Source organism: Mustela nigripes, chromosome 8, assembly GCF_022355385.1.
Source record: "Mustela nigripes isolate SB6536 chromosome 8, MUSNIG.SB6536, whole genome shotgun sequence".
Classification (NCBI taxonomy): Eukaryota; Metazoa; Chordata; class Mammalia; order Carnivora; family Mustelidae; genus Mustela; species Mustela nigripes.
Genome location: NC_081564.1, coordinates 29,570,228 through 29,590,250, shown reverse-complemented (window position 1 = coordinate 29,590,250; position 20,023 = coordinate 29,570,228). Strand labels below are relative to the sequence as shown.

The 20,023-nt window shown below is 52.0% G+C and overlaps 2 protein-coding genes across 7 annotated transcripts in view; both read right to left on the bottom strand.

Moving 5' to 3' along the window:
* The window catches only part of DGCR8 (DGCR8 microprocessor complex subunit), a 36,393-nt gene extending 23,363 nt beyond the window's left edge, over positions 1-13,030 (bottom strand). The window contains exons 1-8 of one of the 2 annotated variants that reach the window (XM_059409109.1): positions 12,873-13,030; positions 7,914-8,142; positions 7,142-7,815; positions 6,523-6,682; positions 3,774-3,916; positions 3,329-3,611; positions 1,053-1,250; positions 689-790 (exon numbers count right to left, since the gene is read on the bottom strand). In XM_059409109.1, coding sequence (XP_059265092.1) covers positions 689-790; positions 1,053-1,250; positions 3,329-3,611; positions 3,774-3,916; positions 6,523-6,682; positions 7,142-7,804 — 1,549 coding nt within the window. In that variant the 5' untranslated portion in view covers positions 7,805-7,815; positions 7,914-8,142; positions 12,873-13,030. Of the gene's footprint in view, positions 1-688; positions 791-1,052; positions 1,251-3,328; positions 3,612-3,773; positions 3,917-6,522; positions 6,683-7,141; positions 8,143-12,872 lie in introns of both variants that reach the window. The other variant, XM_059409108.1, reaches the window with a different exon arrangement.
* Positions 13,031-18,109: 5,079 nt separating this feature from the next.
* TANGO2 (transport and golgi organization 2 homolog) overlaps positions 18,110-20,023 on the bottom strand; it is a 41,271-nt gene continuing 39,357 nt past the window's right edge. For all 5 annotated transcript variants that reach the window (XM_059409105.1, XM_059409103.1, XM_059409104.1 and 2 more), the window contains one exon: positions 18,110-19,150. In XM_059409105.1, the coding sequence (XP_059265088.1) occupies positions 19,030-19,150 (121 nt within the window). In that variant the 3' untranslated portion in view covers positions 18,110-19,029. The remainder of the gene's footprint in view (positions 19,151-20,023) is intronic.

Here is a 20,023-nt window from a genome sequence, read left to right as displayed (position 1 = left end):
ACAATCTGCTAGCACCAACAGATAAGGCAGGGTTGGGGCTACTGCTGGAAGGGAGACATGGGCACTCCCTGAGGCACGGAAATAGGGCCAAGGACTAGGCAGCAGGCAGACAGCATGCCAGGAAAACTGGGAAACGGAGGACCAATAAGCTGGAAGGGAAACAGGAGGCCAGAGGCCAAGCCAACAGGCACAGGGAACAATGTCTGTGAAAGATGGACAGAAGACTGTGAAGAACAGAGATGTACAGACGCAGGAAGCCAAGCAACAACATGAAAACGATGAGTGACGCCTGGGTTCAGGGTTCCACGGGGAAGATAAACTGGTTTTCACAAAGGTGTGATGCAGATGACAACAGGAGACAGCTGGTGGGAAGTGCAAGCCTGAGGCCCCTTCACCCACCTGGGGGCAAGTGGAGACACAGTGAGAGAGCCTTCCTCAGAGCAGGGGATGAGAGGAAGGTGGGAGTGGGGGTAGTGGGAATGGTGAAAGGGGGAGGCGGGGGCATCTGCCCGCAGAAGGGGTACATGGCTGGGAAACCAACCCGCCCCTCACAGCACCCTTCTCCCTGCCATGCCCTTTCACTTCTCTCCCAGCAGAGTGGGGTTAACAGTCAGTTCCCACCTCCCCAGCCATGGCCCCAGTGAGGTGTAGGATTCTTCAAGGCTGAGGTGAGGGAGGTCAAACTTACCACATTCAAAGAAATTATAAACAGGGCGGACCTTGAGGACTCGCTGCATGTACTCGTGCAGGATGCAGACCTCGGACTTCCCATTAGGGTTAATGACAAACTCTGTGACAAGAAGGTCTATCTCAGCAACAGCGTGAGGACCTGTGGCAAGCTAGCTCTCAGGGCCAGCTCTCACCATCCACATTAGTGCCTCACTGAATTAGGGGCTCACCAATGTGAACGCAGTGCACCTCTGCATTCATACGATCGACATAAGCTTAGAAACAAATGCAACTCACACACACAGCATACGTTCTAAGACCATCAAGTGAAAAACAACAGATCACCCATTTGCCGAAGAGAAAATTTACACACCCCAACTCACCTTTCTTTGTGGGTGCATCCTGCACAGACAGGGTGATGAGCTTCTGATTGGCTGGCAGGATGGGCCTCTCAGACTCGGCCTGTTTCCGTTTCATTTCTCGGTTAAACTGCCGCCGCTCGGCCCAAGTCCTGAATTTCTTCACAGTGACTTGCTCAAAGTCAAAACGCTTTTCCAGGTAGTTCCGAAATTCCTCAAGATCTGTGTGGATTTACCACAGAACAAAACTGCTAACTTCTAACCCAAGAGTCATGATTCCTCCGTCCAGTGAGTAGGATGGTGCTAGGCTGCCCATCAAACAGGTCCTGCCATGCCATTCCCCATTCCCCTTTCCCTTTTCCTTCTGAAGGGCAAAGAAAGCAAAGAATCAGGTCCTTTTATGTTTTCTTTCTTTTAAGATTTTACTTATCTATTTGAGAGAGAGAGAGACTGCGCAAGTGAGAAGAGCACAAGTGTGGGAGAGGGGTAGAAGGAGAGGGAGGAGAGGAGAAATATGGGGCTCGATCCCAGCACCCTGCGTTCATGACCTGAGCCTCAGGCAGACTCGTAACCAACGGAGCTACCCAGGCACCCCTGAATCAGGTCCTGTCACTCAAATTACTCAGGAAGGTCCCATATGGGCAAAGTTCTGAGATGCTCTTTTAGTCTATTTGGAACAAGAAGAAAAAAAGCTTTAAAAACAACAACAACAACAACAAACCAGCTGGCCTTCAAGACTTTTCTTCCCATATCAAAACAAGTACCACAGCAGCTGAAGCACTGCGCACCTTGCACTCTCCCCTCCAGCCACCCTGGCTGCTCGCACACTCAGCAACACACCCAGGCAGCTGCGGCCCTGGCATGCCTCTCCCCACACAGGTCCTACTGGTCCTACTGATCACCACCCACCCCACTCAGTGACGTTCCCAGGGGCCCCCTGCTTTTACTGTTGTACCCACTACCTCTCTCTCTCTCTCTCTCTCAAGATATCCTAGAGGCTCACATCACCCTCACTGGTTTCTTACTCAAGTGTAAGCCCTGAGGCAGGGACTCTTGGGCCTCACACTCAGCCCTAAAGAACAATACGTGCAGAAGCAGAGGGAGGAGTTCCACATGCAAGACAGAAATACATGGTTAAAGCGCTGGGCTGTGAAACAATATACCTGCACCCACTAGATTACACCCCTAAACCACGTATTTCTTTACACGTGAACACAAGGAAGGAAGTCTGGAAACAAGTCCAAGTGGTCACCTCTCCCACGGGACTAAAATCAGATGCGAAAACAGGTGTTTTCCGAAAAGAACAAATCCAGGTGTCGTGTGCGTAAAAAGATGGATTTGAAGAAAGAAACCATTATGTTGAGGTCTTAAAGCATAAGCTCCTGTCCAGCTGGGTCCTGAGAAAAGCCCTGATATAGACAGAAGACAGGGGAAGCTGACATGGTGGGGAGGAAGGCAAAAGGCACGCAGGTCAGGGGGAGAAGGCAGTCAGTGCACAGGAGAAGCTGGGGGCCAGTGACACACCCTGCCTTTCCCCAGATGCTTAAGGCTCCAACTGGCCCTCTCCACCAAGGCCACACCTCCCTCAGCAGTGGTGCCTCCCCCCAGCCCCCACTCTGCCTTAGCTTTTCTAGGCTCCTCAAACCTAAGAGTTACAAGAAAGGCTGGGCAACAATACTCAGACAATATCTAAATAACAATAACCAAAAACCCTAAAAACACCAAGTCCTCTTTGAAAGAGATTTAGCAGGTGAGCTGAGACGTCTGCCACCATTGTAGAAACAGTTAAGACTTGCATGGGTAGGCCTAAGCTAAAAAACACAGAAGAAAGAAGAGAAACACTGACACAGAGCCAAAAGCCATCATGGGGTTGAAGAGGGGGAACATCCACAGAATAGTGGCTATCTGTCAGTACTAAATCTGTAGATTGAAGAAGTTCATTGTGAGTGTATCAGGAGAGATCAAAATGACACCATGTGAGCACGTGCTATTGAAAAATCAGGATTTCAGGAAAGGTCACCAGAGAAAAAGGACAGTCCATACTGATAGCAGCCATGTCCATGGCAGCACCCATGTGGGGTCCGCAGACCAAGATAGGTCCTAAATCATGGAGACAGGCATTTCCCACCATGTAAGAATGGAGAGAGGTCCCCAGAAGTCCCTTCCTCATAGGAAAAAGCAGTACAGGTGGCCTTCAGCAGGAGGAATGTGACCCTAAGGAAGGCGTGGAGTGCAGCCATATCCCTGCAGATGGATCCGAGCCAGCAAGGAAGGAAAGAAAGTTCACCCCAGAAACTTACCAACTGATTCGTCTTTGCACACCTCAACCTTGGCCTTCACTTGCCCCAGGGCCCCAGGGGCAGCCTCAGCCCCCAGTGTGTCCTTCTCATCTAGGGCCCCCGAGTCAGCTCCTATGGAGTCGGGCTCTTCCAGGGGGAACTCCAACTCTGCAGATCGGCTCAGGGGCTTGACAGGGGACACTTCCCCACTGGGGGCGAGCTCACTGTTTTGCTCTCTTTCCTCATTGTCCTTCATTTTCTTGTAATGCAGACATGGAATGCTGCTCAGAGGAGGATCATGTTTCTGTGGATAGTGAAATTGCAACACAGATTACAAGGATGACCCCCGAGTTCCGAACATCTGAAGACTTCCACTTGCCTCTTCCTGGCTACCATGCAAACACAGCATGTGCATATTCAGTCAGCAAACTTACAAGACTAAATTCATGACTGATGCATCCCCTACCCGTATGCTTCCCGTTCCCAGGAAGTACGGCCTGGACCAGGTGACCACCCGAGACTCTCTGTGTAGGTACACTGGGATTCCGGAGTTATGGAATGTCATGATCCACCCATCGGGCAATGGTTCTGTAGGAGGACGGCCACGACCTGCACGGAAGACAAGAGAATTCCACATTCACTTCAAAAACACTTGGGAGTTATAGAGATGGCTTCAAAATTATGACCCAAGGCAGATAAAAATAGCAGAGTCAACTGAGGATAGAAAAGAACGTCTAAAGAACTAGGGGAGGGCGCCTGGGTGGCTCAGTGGGTTAAGCCGCTGCCTTCGGCTCAGGTCATGATCTCAGGGTCCTGGGATTGAGTCCCGCATCGGGCTCTCTGCTCGGTGGGGAGCCTGCTTCCTCCTCTCTCTGTCTGCCTCTCTGCCTATTTGTGATCTCTCTCTGTCAAATAAATAAATAAAATCTTTAAAAAAAAAAAAAAGAACTAGGTGAGTGGGGAGGACCCCCCCCCCCCCCCACCAGACAAAGCCTACCCAGCCCTGCCTGCCCACTCAGCACCACCCATGCATGAACTCTGTTCTCAATGCTGTGCTTGTTTATATGGCTCCAATCCAGAGAATCTAAGTCCCTCCTCAACCAGGAAGCTGTCTGCCTTGTTCACTGCTGTCCTCTTGGGCCTAGAACAGCACGTGGTACATGAAGGAACCTGGGACGAGGTTCTGCAAGACACAAGTCCTGGCCTCAGCTGCTGTCTGCAAGCTGTGGGAACCATGGTCCTCAATCCCTCATTGCCTGCCTTGGCTGTGGCCAGAGGCGCCCCAGGGGCTGAGTAAGCTTTGCTAATCTATTGCATGCCTGCTGACCACTGCTCCCATGACTCGAGAGCAAGTGTTCCTTGTACCTGAGCTGCACACTCTCACCGGCAAATGAAACACTACTTCCAATTCATTCATTTTTTTAAAATTAAATTTAATTTTTTAAAAAGATTTTATTTATTTATTTTACAGAGAGAGAAATCACAAGTAGGCAGAGAGGCACGCAGGGTGTGGGTGGGGGTGAGAGTGGGAATGCAGACACCCCGCTGAGCAGAGAGCCTGATGCAGGGCTCCATTTCAGGATCCTGAGATCATGACATGAGCCAAAGGCAGAGGCTTAACCCACTGAGCCAACCAGGTGCCCTCAATTCATACGTTTCTAAATCAGTTTTAAAAACACTACTCCCAATCCCTTCTTTGCTTTACAGACAGTCACAGAAAAAAGCTCAAAACATATCACACACTTGATATCTGCCACTGACAGGCCCAGTGACTAGGAAAAGTACAGACTTTACTGAAATTTATAGGAACTAGGAGCAAGTAATTTAGGAACAAAAGAAAAAAACAAATGAAAACTTAAAAACAGAGACATAATGAAATGGCATGAAGAACTCTCACGGACAAGGGAGTAGCCATCCCCGTGCCAGGTCCCCAGCCAGCAATGTTAAGCCCTGGCCTGATATCAAAACATAACAATACTGGCTTGATAGCTAGCTGATACCAGGATGGCCCACAGGAGGGAGCACTACAGGTCAGAGGTGCAGAGACACTGTTAGGCACTCTCCCCTACCCAGGCTAGAGCCAAGGAGCTGCCTTACACCAGCTTTGGGCTGAGTCAGGACAAAGAGAGACAAACAAAATTCCAGCAAAGTACAATAAGGGACACAGATCCTACTCATTTGTGACAAGTAGCAGTGATAAAATTGGCCCAGTCGTTTGAAGAGTTCACGTGCAGCTTACACACAGCCTGTGAGTGTGAGGCCCATGCTGCAGCTCCTGGAAGGCAGCACTGTTGGGCAGGCTGCCAGGCAGGTGAGGTGGAACAGAAGGCTGCAGAGGGAAAGGCACAGCAGTGCCCCGTGCAGGCAGGTCCAGTGGCAAGCCTGCAGTCATGGCCAGCACTGTGAACCTAAACCAGACCGCTCATAACAGACAGGGCTTTGTGGCGCCCGGCACACCCAACCCATCCACTCTGCTGTGGAAGACTGCACCCCACCTACACCTCGTTTCCCTCCCATCACGCTTGGCCACCTTCTGCACCCCTGCCCTCAGCCTAAGGTCTCAACTGTGCTCCCGAGTCCCCATGCATCTTCTGTTCAGTCTCGTCGCAAGGCCCAATGCCCAAGCCCCCCAGGCAACTCCAGGCCGACTGCTCCCCCCAACCCCAAATCCAAGTGCACTTTTGGAACACCTTTACCCCTACCATAGGAGCTCCCACCCTGGCCACCTAAAGCACACACACCAGGCTGCAGCCATACGAGCTATGCTTTTAGACAAAAACTGTTTAACAACACCAGCCTGCTTCTAGAGGCTTCTCCTGACACTTGGCATTGAATCCAGAACCCACACTGCAACCATCACCTGCCACAGTGCTGCACCCACCTCTGGCCTTGGCCTCACATCCCCAGTTGTCCATCTTCTCATCTCCCAGCAACAACACCATCACCAACTCCTCACCCCATCAGAAGTGCCCCCCCATTCCCCTGCACAACACCAGCTACTCCGGTGTGCAACCACAGTGGACACCACAATCTGTAACAAGGTCATCGTGCATCTGGTGCACCCCCCCGTGTCTTGTCTGTTTCCCCTCATCACACGTGCCTGTCCTCCCTTAAACATGTGCCCACTGCTCAGACCACTGCCTGGCACCCAAGGGCTCTCTAACCAGCACTTCTGCCACCCCACGAACACATGACTTTCTACCTGGCTGACTTACTTTTTAGCACAGTTTTAATCTTGGTCATCATTGGCTGCACACTTGTCTCTCCATCAGATGGATGGTCACTGTCTCCTCCGTACTTCTCCTCCATTCTTCTCTTTTTGGGAGCACAAAGACCCTCTTCCAGCAGAGCATCAACATCGTTGTCAAAATCATCCTGCAAAACATGCTGTTCAGACACCAAGGCCCCCAGAGCCTGTGTTCCTGTACTGTAGGCAAGCTCAACGGCATTAGTGAGAACAGACACAGAAACGAGGCACTCTCAAGTGGGGGCCTAGGTATGCCTTTATGTTGCGTGATTATCTGAAAAACAAACAGGAAAAAACTGAAAACTGCAACCAACACACTTGACACTTGGCATAGGTGCACACGCCATCAGCAGCACCTTCCAACTCAGGCTGCATAAAGGGTACAAAGTCGACTGCTCAGCCAGTTTTATATCCAAGTTTTAAAACTTGGATTTCTTACAGTTTTTTTCTTTTCCACATTAACATTATTCCACCTCATATGGGTTTTTTTTTTTCCTCTGTAACATCAGCTTTCAAAAGATGCTGCAGTTCCCAACACTTCTTTGGGTTTTGCTAAGAGTGCTCCAAAGGAGGGGTCGCCAACATACCTCATAGGAGAAGTTCAAGGCCTCTTCATCCACTCTGTCTCTCTGCACGATTGCTTTAGCCGTGAACCCGCCTGCTCCTTCTTCATCTAGCTCCAAATTGTCAGTAAAATCTTCTAACTCATCGAGCACTGCGTACTCCACTCTCTTTTCCTGATCCAGCTCATTCTCCTCATCCTTCTTATCAGCACTCTCACCCCCTATACCTACCCCATTCCCAACACTCCCGCCAAAGGGACAAGCATGCACGTCTCCACTGACAGGGCTAAGGGCCAGACCGCACTCTGCACGAGTGTCGCGCTCCACTCCTGTGTACAGCACCTTCCTGTCCTTACTCCTGCAGCTCTCGGTAAAGCTCACGCTAATCTTTACATCCTTAAGCAACTTAAGGTCAGGGGAGAACTTCCGGACCGCAGGTGCGTGCCGGGCGGTGCGCGGGCTGTGGCCACTACAGTTCGGGTCTATGAGGAGGCGGGCCTTAGAGAAGGATCCTTTGGAGAGAAGAGAAGCTCCGTAGAAGTTGAGCGGGTCCTCAGCAGGGGGTTCGGCCTGTCCATCACCACCAGAGCCAACGTCCATTACCTCTGCATCACTGGACGTTTGCAGGGGAGGTGGTGGAGACTGTTCACGGGGCAGCGCTTGGAGGGGGCAAGCTCGGTTCTCCATCACCGCTCCTCCTGCGGGCTCACGCGGGAGAGGAGAGGGACTCTCATATGTCTCCATAGTAAAAGTGGTTAAGACTATTTTAAAAGACCAGAGTTTTAAAAAACCTTACATAAATCTATACAGCTAACATGCACAAGTCCGTTGAGACCCGGGTGCCGTCCTGCCCGCGCTGCACACGCTGGCGCCTTAGTCAAGCTGGCCACATTGCTCTTTTCATTAATGTAGACAGCTTTTAGAACCACTGCCTCAATTATTGGAAATCACAATGCACTCAGCTTAAATGACTGACGACTAAGTGAGTCTGTCTTCATGCCAAAGTGGCACCTTTCTTCTTCCACCTGCAAAGAGATTTAAAAACATCGTCACAAAATGACAGAAACCTTCTGCTTCCCTGGTACTGAGAGTCAAGTGCTATTAACAGTGTAGTAAAGAATGTGAAATGCTATTGCCTTAGAGAACCTTCTAGGCTTTAAAACAACTGCTCTACATTCTTCCTTCAGAACCTAAATTATAATGTAAGTGCAAAATTAAGTATCTTAATTGTCCACTGTAATTCCTACTTCAAAAGCAAAAAAAACAGTATTAATATTAAGGCTCAAAAAAAATTTTTTTTTTAAACTAGGTTAAGCTTCACCGCAGCATTCCCCTAACTCAGTTTAATAGGTAAGCAAGCTCGCGGTGCAAGGTTGCCCTTTCCAGAAACCACATAAGGTGTGTGGCCTCCCTCTGGCCATCAGAGCGATATGGATCCACTCACCTGCTAGGGCTGGGTCAGTCAGAGGGCGAGGGCGAGTGCGAGACCCTCAGCTCAACTCTGCGGCACTAGGGCCTCAGAGGTACGGCCAGGCGCTCTGCCACCCAGGGACCCCAGGGCTCTCCTGGGCCCACAAGGTGGCAGGTGGACCGAGACAGTGATGCAGCGTGCTGAGGTCGCCAGAGGTGGCATGGTTCTGTTCCCAGTAGAGGAGGGGGTGGTGGCTGTGGGGAAGGGAACCTGGCCAGGCTTGGTGGGGGGAGACTCAGGAGACAGCTGGAGCCAAGGCACAGGAAGCCCTGGGTGCCATCCGGAACCTGGCTCCCTCCTGGGGGACAATAAGGAGCCACCAAGGGTGAAGTGATTCTCATGCCACAATTCAGCCCCTATTTGAAAAGGGAAACTGACAGCTGTGCCAGGCCCAGTGCCTATGCCCAAGGCATAGAGGGCAGTCAGTCCTCCGGGCCAGTGCACAAAGGTATGAAAGAGGCTCTGTTAACGGGGCTGGAGCCCTCAAGAACAGTGAAGACACAGAACTGACCACACTGCTGACCGGGTAGAGGTGGAGAGCAGAGACAAGAGGGAACTGAAGGCGAATGAGACTTCTCCTCTGGAGGGACACACATGTTCCAGCATTCAGGCAGGAGCCTGCAGAGGAGAATGGATGGAGCCTCCAAGCAGATCTGTCCATTAGGTGCTGAGGCCACAGCTCTGGAGCCGTGACTGACCCCGAAACAGAAGCCCAGAACGTATCAGCAAGGTGACAGTCACCAAAACCACAGGAGAGAGGCTGCCCAGAGAGGCAACACAGACCAAGAAGAGGGTTGAGGATGCAACTCTGGGAAGCTTCCCTTCAGAGAAAGGACTACAAAAGGGATGATGTGAAAAGGCAGGTCAGAGGAACAATCCAAAAACCCAGAGGTCTGCAGGGGGGCTGGGCATCAAATCAGGAGAAGCACGTGCAGATGCAAATGTGTATGCGCACACACTCCCACACCATGCAGACACACACACAGACACGAACATGCCATGCACACGGATGCAGATATGCACATGCATGCCCATGCCCACATAGGGCAGGCTTGACTGGCTGCATGGACAGAACAGAAGACAGCAGATAACACACACTTAAGTTTACAGTGAAGAAGTAGTGCATGATGGTTGTACTTTCAAGGAGACACAACATAAACACCAGAGGCTTACTCAGATTTAATTAATTCATTCTACCAATATTCATTCACTGGCTTTCTACATGTACCACCATGAACAAGAGACAAGGTTCCCACCACCTGGACACAGCTGGAAGGGCAATGACCACTAAGCTGTCACTCTATTTCCGAGATTCTAAAATGTCCTTACATTTCTGAATTCAGTGGGAATTTTACCACAATACTTCCCCCAAACGTATATCTGTCAAAGGTGCTAAAGATCAAGGGAATACAGCATACAGATAACAAGACTCAGAACTGAGGTAAACGCTAAGGAGGCTGCAGCTGAACAGGCATGAGGAGAACTGAGCAAAATAAGGCCAGTTTCCTGGCAACCAACAAATATCATTTCAGAGAAGGACAGACAGGTCAGCATGTACAGTGCTACAGAACACAGATAAAAATCAGGACCAAACCTCTCGGCTTCTGGTAGGTCTGTGGAAACACTACCAAGAGCCAATCTGTGATTCTGAGAGCTGAAAAGGAGGGGAGAACTGAAAACAAACAGTGGTACAGGATGGGGACACCTGCTACCATGTTAAAAAACCAAGCAGCTGCCATCACCAAAGCACAAAGCAAAGATGATAATGACAACAAAGCAGGGAGGCCTAGAAGAGGTGAGGGGGTGGGGTCAGGGAGCTGTAGAGGAAAAAAAAAGTGTTCCTTCTCCCTGGGAGGTCAGGAAAGGCTGACCAGCCCCAGGCGGCAGCAACTCAAGGTTCAGAACTTAACAGTAAGGCAGTCCCGGACAAGTTCCCTACTTTCCCCTGTAAGCTTGCTCTCCTCATTCAACAAGTTTGCTGAACGCTTTCTATATGGCCCATGTGCCATTCTAGATGCTAAGGACACAAAACAGACAAAATCCCTACCTCACAGAGCTCACTTTTTAGAAAGAGAGATGAAGAAACAACTAAGAAAAGCTAAGAAGTATCAAGAAAAAACAAAACAAGGAGTTGGGGGTGGGGGCACAACTTCAGAAAGGACAGACAGCAAAGACTACACAGTCAGAGACCACCTGAAAGCAGAAGAGAGTGAACTAGGTGGGATTATTTCCAGATAACAGAAGAGGAAAGGACCTGGGGTAGAAGTGCAGTGCAGCAGGTGAAAGCAGCATGCTAAGGGCAACTGAGACCAGGCTCTTATCTTAAGAGATGGGCCACTGGACAGGAGGGTCTAAGCACTGAGGTTGCAGGATCGAGGGACGCAGAGGCAACCAACCCCTTAGGCAGGCCCTGCTCTAAGAGGTGCGTTTTCACTCACCAGTTCTCAGGCACTAAGAGAAAGGTTAAGGACAGAAAGGTTAAGCAACTTGCTCAAAGTCACACTGCTAGAAAGCAGTGTGGTAAAGCCGCTTTACCACCAGGCAAACTGGCTCCCCTCCTAACTTCCTTGGTTTTACACTATCTTACAGTTCAAAAGAATCCTTCTGTGTCCAGAAAAACTTTCATGGGTGAGTGGGGGGGAGGGGCAGGGATGAGAGCAAAGAGAAGAATTAAAAGGCTCACCAGGCAGTTCAGAATAGCACATTAAGCTGGAGGTGGTAAGAAACGGTCCTGAGTGTTGTATGGAGGCCTAAGAGAAAAATCCAGGTGACTCTACGGTCATGAATGGAGCTGTTATGCATTGAGGTGGTGAAGGCAGCATGGGAAGTGTTGTGGAGTGGGTGAAAATAAGGATTTAGGTTTGGCCATGGTTACTTGGCATCAAAGTAACATATGGAGATCCTGAAGAGACAGCAGCTCAGAAGAGAGGTCAGGGCTAGAGAAGGCGATGGGAGATGTCATGTCAAACAGAGAGGGCATTAAAGCCGGGAAGCTAGCTAAGACCACCAAAGGGGGAAGGGCAGCTACTAAGAGGGACCAAGACCAGGCAATCCGGTAAGATTCATGTTTTCTACTACCAAGGTCATGGGCAGATTATAAAACTATCCCCAGGAAGTGCCCTACAGAGTGCCTGGCCATAAAGGGCTCAAAGAGTGACTCTTCTACCATCAGCCTCACTGCTGCTGCAGCTGATTGAACACATGGATGCAAACCTTGCTTGCCAAGTGAACCATAAGCCAGCAGCAGACTCGCAGCAGGCTCCCTGGATCCCTGGCACATGGGGTAAAACCAATAGGCTTGGACAGCGCCCTTCACAGAAGTCCACTTGCTGAGCTGGCATTGGGGCGCTGGCTGTCATGTCCAGTGCTGGGGCTGGTGCCTTTCCGTCAAGCCTCTCACACTGCAGCCTCCCGCCCAACCCAGCAGCAGTATGACCTCATCCATTCCTTTTGTCATCCTCTAACAGGCCTCACATCCTGTACTCACAGGCGCACTCCAGACTATCCATTCACTCCCTTTGGTGAGTGATAGCCTGCGGCAGAATTTGAGCCACTGTGCGTGAGGCCTCGGACTGGGAGTCCAGGCTTCGATCAGGAAACAGAGGGTCTCCGCCTGCTGGTTGGCCTCAGAGTCACCAGCCCTAGCCTGGACTGCCGTGCATCAGGTATCAAGGTACATGCAAGCATGCACAACAGCAAATCAAATTCCTACCATGAGCAACCCAAGTCCATCGAATGATACTTGACAGGTATCACTATCAACAGGTTGTCACCTTCCATTTATTTCTACCACGACCATTGTTACAACAAAACCACATTCCGCCTATCTAAGTGACACTCGGTCCACGAGCATTTGGAGAAGAAAAAGACTTAGGCGACTTCTCAGATTTCCCAAACTGTTACACCCGGCAGGATCCTGGGCGAGCACTAACCGGGTTCGTACCTTTCCCGCCTGAAAGCGACGCTACGACTTCGAGCCCCCAGAACGAGGAACCTCTTTATATTCGGGCTTTGCCCGGGCAGAAAGCGACCCGCGTCGGCGCCACCTGGGGCTCGCCCCCGCCCCACCCCCACCCCGCCACGGCGGGACCCCCGCCCCGCGTCCTCCGAGGCCCGCGGCCATGATGCTTCACAAAGGCCGGGTCTCCGCGTGGCTGCCCCGCCTCGCGCCCTCCCGCTCCGCCCCACCCCGCCGTTCGGCCCGGGAAGGAGGGAGGGGAAGGGCGCGCCCTCGCGCAGGCCGCAGCGCCCGCCCGCGGGGCGCCCCTCGCGCCCCGCACCTACCTCCGGCGCCCGCGGCGTGCCCGAGCTGCCCGCAGCTCGACCAAGGGAGGGAGACCCTCACGGCCTGACCGCCACGGCCGCCGCTGCCGCCATCTAGAAAGGCCTCCTAAGCTCTCAATCCGGACCGCGGACCCGCCTGCCGCGCGGGGCGAGCGGAGGGCGGGCCTTGGAGACTCGTGGCCAATCCCAGCACGCGGGCGCCCCGCATTGGGGGAATCGCGGAGCGGGCTGCGGAGGCCGCCAATTGGCAGCGCGTGGCGCTCGCGGCCACGGCACGCGGCCCAATAGCGCGACCGCGTGGGCGGGACCAGGAGCTCGGGCCGCGGCCGCGCTAACGGTCGCCCCCGGGGCGGGGCCCGCCGCGCGGAGGGCGGCGGCCGCGAGGAGCGCCGGGAACGGGGAGCGCAGGGGATGCCGGGAACAGGAGAGCGCGGGAAGCGCAGGGAGCCGGCAGCGCGGGGAACGCCGGGAGCAGAGGGCGTGTGCGTGGTTTACGTAGTGCGGGCGGGACCGTAGGCACACAAGTCAGTACGTTTCCAATTAAAAGCATTAGCATAATCAATGGAAAAAAAGGACAAATACGCTAAACTGTCCGGCATTTTTCCACTTGCTAATGCCATTTCAGTAACCTCGGAAAAGGGAGGGTATGGGTAAACGGAGAAGAGAGAGCTCTTCCTTAGCCAGAACTCCAGTGAATAAATGTGGAAGGAATAATGGAAGTAGGAAATCTCCGTTTTGGCAGCCAGCACAAACCTACTGCGGACAACAATAACGGATGCTAAAAAATAGGGGGCAGAAGTATGAGAACTGATAGCGGGTTTTTTTAATTGCTTTACAGAGTTGCAAAATTTCTCCCCAAGACACTAATGTCAAACCTAAAATAGTAACTAAAGTGGAGAAAAACCTGAGAGACAACCAGGTAGCCAAGTGATCGAGGTCACCAACAAATGTACACACATCCAAACATCAAATTTATACCCTGAAGGTGTTCGTTGTATAGTAAACTAACGATACTGATGAAGTTCTAGAACCTAGGTGAGGTTTGGTGGGCTGAGGTCCAGAGCCGATGACCAAGACATCTTTGGTGCAAAATGGTGGTTTATTAAAGCACGGGGACAGGACCCGTGGGCAGGAAGAGCTGCTGCCCCGGGTTGTGAGGGGTAGCAGGTTATGTACCCTGCAGTTGGGGGAAGGTGAGGGGAAGGGAGGTTTCAGTGGAGTTTTCATATGCTAAAGAGGGCCTACAAGGTGCCAGAATGTCCCAAGCCTACCGGAGGCCTTGCCCTTGCGGCTGGATCAATGTTGTCTTTAGACCAGCCATTAACATTAAGATAGTTGGGAGACTTTTTGGTGGGGTGTCACAATCCTGCTATCAATCGCCTTTGTTAGTGAGATTTAGGACATTTGTAAACCACGGGAGACTCCTGTCTAGCAGGATTGTGAGCTCTGCAAGTTAACTATTTGCTTATTGTTCAAGGCATTCACGGCTGCCTGAGGGATGCTACACTTATGACAGAGGGGGAGCGGATGGAGAGGGGGGTGCAAGGCGCCAGCTTTTGCTTTGTCTTCAGCCAGCCTCATGCTCCCTCATCATTACCTCAATAAAAATGAAGACAAAAGTCAGCACCAGAAAAGGGACATATTGTGGCCCTCCTGAGAGGGACATGCATCACTTGTTGGTATTTCTAACCAAAAGGCAAAACCTGAAAGATTAGACGAACCCAAATGAGGGGCATTCGAACAAAAAACTGGCAGGTGCTTTTCAAGTGTCAAGATCATTCAAGTCAAAGATAAACTAAGGACCTGTCTTCAATTACAGGAGACACAAGTAAGTGTGAGGTGGGATCTGGACCCTGTATTGGAACCTGGCTCAGGAAAGAGAAGTAGGACAACTGGCAAAATTCAAATCAGGTTTGTAAATTAGCTGGTAGTAGTATCAGTGCGAATTTCCTGGTTGTAATCGTTTTACTGTTGTTAGATGTAGGGTAGGGTGTTAACATTTGGGGGAACTGGGTGACAAGTTTTTAGTAAGTTGAAATCATTTCAAAATGAAAATGAAAAGATTAAAAAAGGCGGGGAGAGAGAATGTTCCTAGTTGAGGAAGGTAGAGGCCTATCCAGGCCCTTCCCTCCCTTTCTGCCCCTTTCTGTTCACCCAGTTACCCCAGTGGTCAGCACCAGGCAATTCACAATAAAAATATGACCAAGCCCCATGAGGTTCTAGTTCCTGGACTTGGCCAGGGGAGGCCAGTCTCCCAGTGGCTGGGCCAACTGCTTTCCTTGGTCAGAGCTCATGGGAACCCTTGGCATGCCACCATCCAGCCTTAGTGAACTCTCCACACTTTGTTGCTTGGTGAGTTGCCTCAGACTTGAGACCTCACACCAACACACTACAGCTGGCTTCCCACATGGCTTTCCCACACGACCTCCCTACAGTTCCCATCTGACTCCAGCCTTAGGTGGATGCCTAGAAGCTGGAGCTCTAGCCCAAACTGAGGGGAAAACTTTTCCCTCTGGTTCCTAGTTTTCCACTTGAGCCCAGCTCACCCATGAGCCAGGTCTCCGCTAAAGGGCCTGGATGATGCTAACTGCTGGAAGATGAGACCAAAAGATAAGGTGTTGGTGGTGGGGTGGGGTGGGGAGGGAGGTGTCTCTGCAGGCCAAAGGCAGGGATCTCAGGCCTGCCAAGACAAGCCTCAAGGCCAGGCTGCATTCCTGAGATGGTCTTGTTTACTCAGACTTGGCTTCCATATCAAGTCATTTCCACACCTCTTGCCTCCATGCCAACACGCTTCAACTGGCTGACTTAGAGCCAGAGAGCAGAAGCAGTTCATCTAGGAAGGGGCATCTGAAAAGGAGGTAAATTCCCCCTCCATCTGGGAAAAGAGGACCATGTTGGGGACTCACGGATCCAACACATCTGATGACTAGCTAAGCCATGCCAAGGTCAGATCCAGCCCTTCCTGTGTGGCATGTCAAAAGCACTTCTAGGGGCGCCTGGGTGGCTCAGTCCTTAAGCGTCTGCCTTTGGCTCAGGTCATGATCCCAGGGTTCTGGGATTGAGCCCCATATCAGGTTTCCTGCTTGGCAGAAAGCCTGCTTCTCCCTCTCCCACTCCTCCTGCTCGTCTTCCTGCTCTCTCTTCTCTCTCTTGCTGTCAAATAAATAAATAAAATCTCAAAAAAAAAAAAAAAAAAAAGCACTTCTAGAACATGCAGCTTCCCAAGGTCCCTTCTAACCACACAAAGGTTCTCACTTCAAGGCCTAAATAAATGGGGGCTTGGGAAGTGCCAGCAGGGTCTTGTTCTGACAGGGAGACACACAAGAAACAATCAAGCAAAACACATAGCACATCACCACGCTAACTGCTATAGAAAATAGAGCAGGGACCAAGGCAGGGCTGACTGCAGCTTCAGATAGGATGCCTCCCCCAAGACTTTACCAAAGAGCTGCAGGATGTGAGGGAGAATGTGGTTTCAGTATTTGGGGGAAATAGTTCTTCAACCAGAAGGGACAGCAAGTGCCAAGGCCCTGGGGCAGAAGCTGTGCAGAAAGTACAACCAAGGGCAATGGCAGAGGCAAGATAAATGACATGATGGGGGCGGTGCAGGGCAGCAAGTGAAACCAACATAGGAGAACCATGAGTCTTCAAGGGGAAGAAACCCCAAGACAGGCCTTATCCTCATCCTGCTCCTTCCTGGCCCAAGGGCTCTGCCTCCCTATGTCCCCAGGGACTGAGACACTGTTATGGCAGCTCCTCAAGCCTCAATTTCCTCATCTGTAAAATGAAGGTCACAAATGTATTAGTTTGCTAGAGCTGCCATAACAGAGTACCACAAACGAGTGGCTTAAACCACAGAAATTTATTGTCTCACAGTTCTGGAGGCCAGAAGTTTGAGATCAAAGAGCCATCAAAAAGCCATGCTCCCTCTAAAGGCAAACAGAGAAGGATCTGTTCCCAGTCTCTCTCAGCTTCTGGTAGCTTCTTGGCATGGGAGAGCATAGCTCCAGTCCTTATAGGCATTCCTGCCTGCCTGCATGTCTGTCCCCATGTCCAAATTTTCCCTTTTTTATAAGGACATCAGTCATACTTGATTAGAGCCCACTCTAATGACTTCATTTTATCTTGATTACTTCTGTAAAGACCCTAAGGTAACATTTTGAGATACAGGGGCTAGGGCCAACAGATCTTTTGGGGGGCACACAACTTAACACATAATAGAATTACATCTTGGGCTGCCGCTTCTTCAGGGGGCTCAGGCACTTGGGGAGCCCAGGGTAGTTGAGGGTTGGGGTATCCCTATACAGGCCCTGTCCCTGGGGTAGAAAAAAACATCAGATGGCTTTGCACCTGCCTAGTGGTGCCCCATGAGGGCAGACATGCTGGCCAGGGTGGGTGCCCATGGGATACTGAGGCATCAGCAGTGCCCGGGCTGACAGCCTGGCTCCGTGTGGCTCAGCCAACAAGTGTTTGCCCCTGGGCCTGGGGGTGTGGGCTATGCCACCACTAAGGGGCCCATTCAAATCTGACCATGATCAAGTACTTTTCCTCTGAGTTCAAAGTGAGCCAAGGAGAGCATCAGGCCCCTGAGGGGTGCTCAGGGTGAAGAGAGGGAAGGGTTGAAAACGCAAGTGGGGCCAGGTACAGGTCCACACCCCCACCCCAAGCTCTCATTGGCTCTACGAAGGCCAAGTTGGGGGGCCAGCTTCAAAGGCCGATGGAAGCCTGGGTCTCAGCACTGGACACACATGGAACCCCTTGATGCTCAGTCTGGGCTAGTGACAGGAACTCCTGGCTGCTTGCCACAAACCAGGGTCTTAAGGTTGAGACAGACTTCACTTGCCCCCTTGCCCCAAAACCCATCAATTCCTACCATCCCCTGGCCTCTAGAGTCTACCCCAAGTGTAGGCCTGACCACACCATTCCAAGGGCTCCCAACTATACCCAGATGAGTCCCTGGCCCCTCAGCCCAGCTCAGGAGGCCCTGTAACTGCCACCCACCATGTCCCATGCATACAGGCTCTCTCCAACCCCAGCCTCTGCCCAAGGACAAACGGATAGACAGGCCAGTGGCCCCTCAGGTTTCCATCATGGTGCTCAGGGACCCATGAGCAAAAGAAGAAAGTGAGAAGAGGCTTGTTCTGGTGGGTGCGCCTTGGGAGTTCCTGTAGACCAAGAAAGCAGCCCTACTGAGCCTTTGCACGGTTGTCCCCCATCACACAAGGACCTGAAATGCATTGACTCACCACAGCCTCAGAATTTTATTATCACGGTCGCACGTTCAAGTACAGATTCCTATGAAGTCTGACTCCCCAAGAAGGGAAACAGCAAGGGTTGGCTGTGTCCCCTCATTGAGAGGGCCTTCCCAAGACCCATGACCCCCAGTGGGCAGGTAGGTGCCTGAGAGCCTACCAAGGTGCTCCAGCATACACAGGACCTCTGGTGCTTCAGGCAGGACCACCCTCCTCTCCCGACAGGACTACCCCATGCACACAGGAGACCACCCCCACCCAGGGCACAAAAGACCACCAACCAGCCTGTGCTTCTATGACAGTGGGTTTTCGTGGGGTTCTTGTCATCCTTCAGCCCCCTCTCCAAGAGCAAGTCTAACTGTCCAGAAGTAGACCACGCCTAGGAGAAAGGGAGCCACTTTTAAACACAAGTCTACACCCTGTTGTTTTGATCAAAGCAAAGACCCACTGGCCAGCAGTGCCTGCAGATGTGAGAGGCACATCTCTGTCTGGCTGGCATGCATATGTGTGTACGCTAGGATCGGTGTGTGTGTTTGAGCATGCGTGTGCCCATCTATTACCTGTATATGTGTGTACTGTGCCCATGCACCCGCAGGTGTGCATGGAAGCATGTGCCTTGAGTTTGTGCCTCTATGCTTGGACAGGGTGCAGGCCCAGTTGCCTTCACACACACACAGCACACCTGGGCCTGCCCCAGGCCTGGCTGTGGGACTCTTGTCACTCCCACCGGCATAAGGGCAGACCCTAAGCTGGACACACGGACACGGACAGGTCACAGAAACACCAGAGGGCCCTGGTCCTGCCCAAGTCACAGGCAGTGTGTGTGGCTACAGGAGGCTCCTATCCATACTGGTCCTTGAGGCAGGGCCTTCCAGGAGCCCAATGGCCACACCCACAGAGAGGGGTTAGCTCTGCAGCTTGAACTCGTGGGTGCTGGTCTCCCAGCAGGAGGGGTCCTTGTCCAGCATGCTACGCTCTGTGAAGGTCACGTGCCCATCTGCGTCCACAAGGATGATGGTGTTGGTTCTGAAAGAGAGCAGGGGGCCCATGTTCAGCCCTCTGCCTGCCTGGTAGAGCCCCAAATGAGGTCTCTGTCACCAGGAACCCTCTCCTGTCTTCCTCCCCCACTACCCATCCCAAATGCTCAGCACACCTTCTCTCTTCCTGCCAGCTGTCCCTAAGGACAGTCCTCACTTTGTTACCACCTGCCTCACCCTGAGAGAGGGCAGGTACCAGGTCCCCAAGCAGCCCCGGTACAGGCTGATACCCAGAGTAGGCACATGCATGCTGAAGACTGGGGGTCCCAGTCAGGATTGGACCCAGCAGCCACACACCTGGCCTGGGAGCAGACCTGGCATTCTGCCTTATGCACGTGGGTACACATGAGCATGTAATTTAGTCGAGAAAACAAGTCTGTGCTCGAGAAGCCTGAGAATGGATGCCCTGCCACCTGCCAAGGGAAAAGCCTGAGAATGGAAAGGCCACCATTCAAGCATACAACCCTTGGGCCCTGAGCATCAGTGCTGGGCCCTGACACCACCCTGGCCCTGCCTACCATCCCATCCCCCAGCTAGAGGGTTTGAAGCTGTCATCTGCTGGAGGATGGAAGACTCCGGCCAACCTGAACTCGAAAACCAAGCATTATGTGTTGACCTCACCATGTACCCACAGTACATGTGATATCATCGTGGCATCTCTAAGCACTTGTCACCACCCAAGCACCCCGTCCCTGAGTCCTTAGTGGCCACAGGCCCCCAAGAGCTTGGTCTATCCATCATAGTCCTCACCAGGCCGGCATAAGGCTGGTACCCACAGGGCCTGGTTCAAGCCAAATCCAGGAAGATGCTGCTTTGCCCAAGGCCACAGTCTGTCTCCAGGCCAGGTGGGCCAGGTGCACAA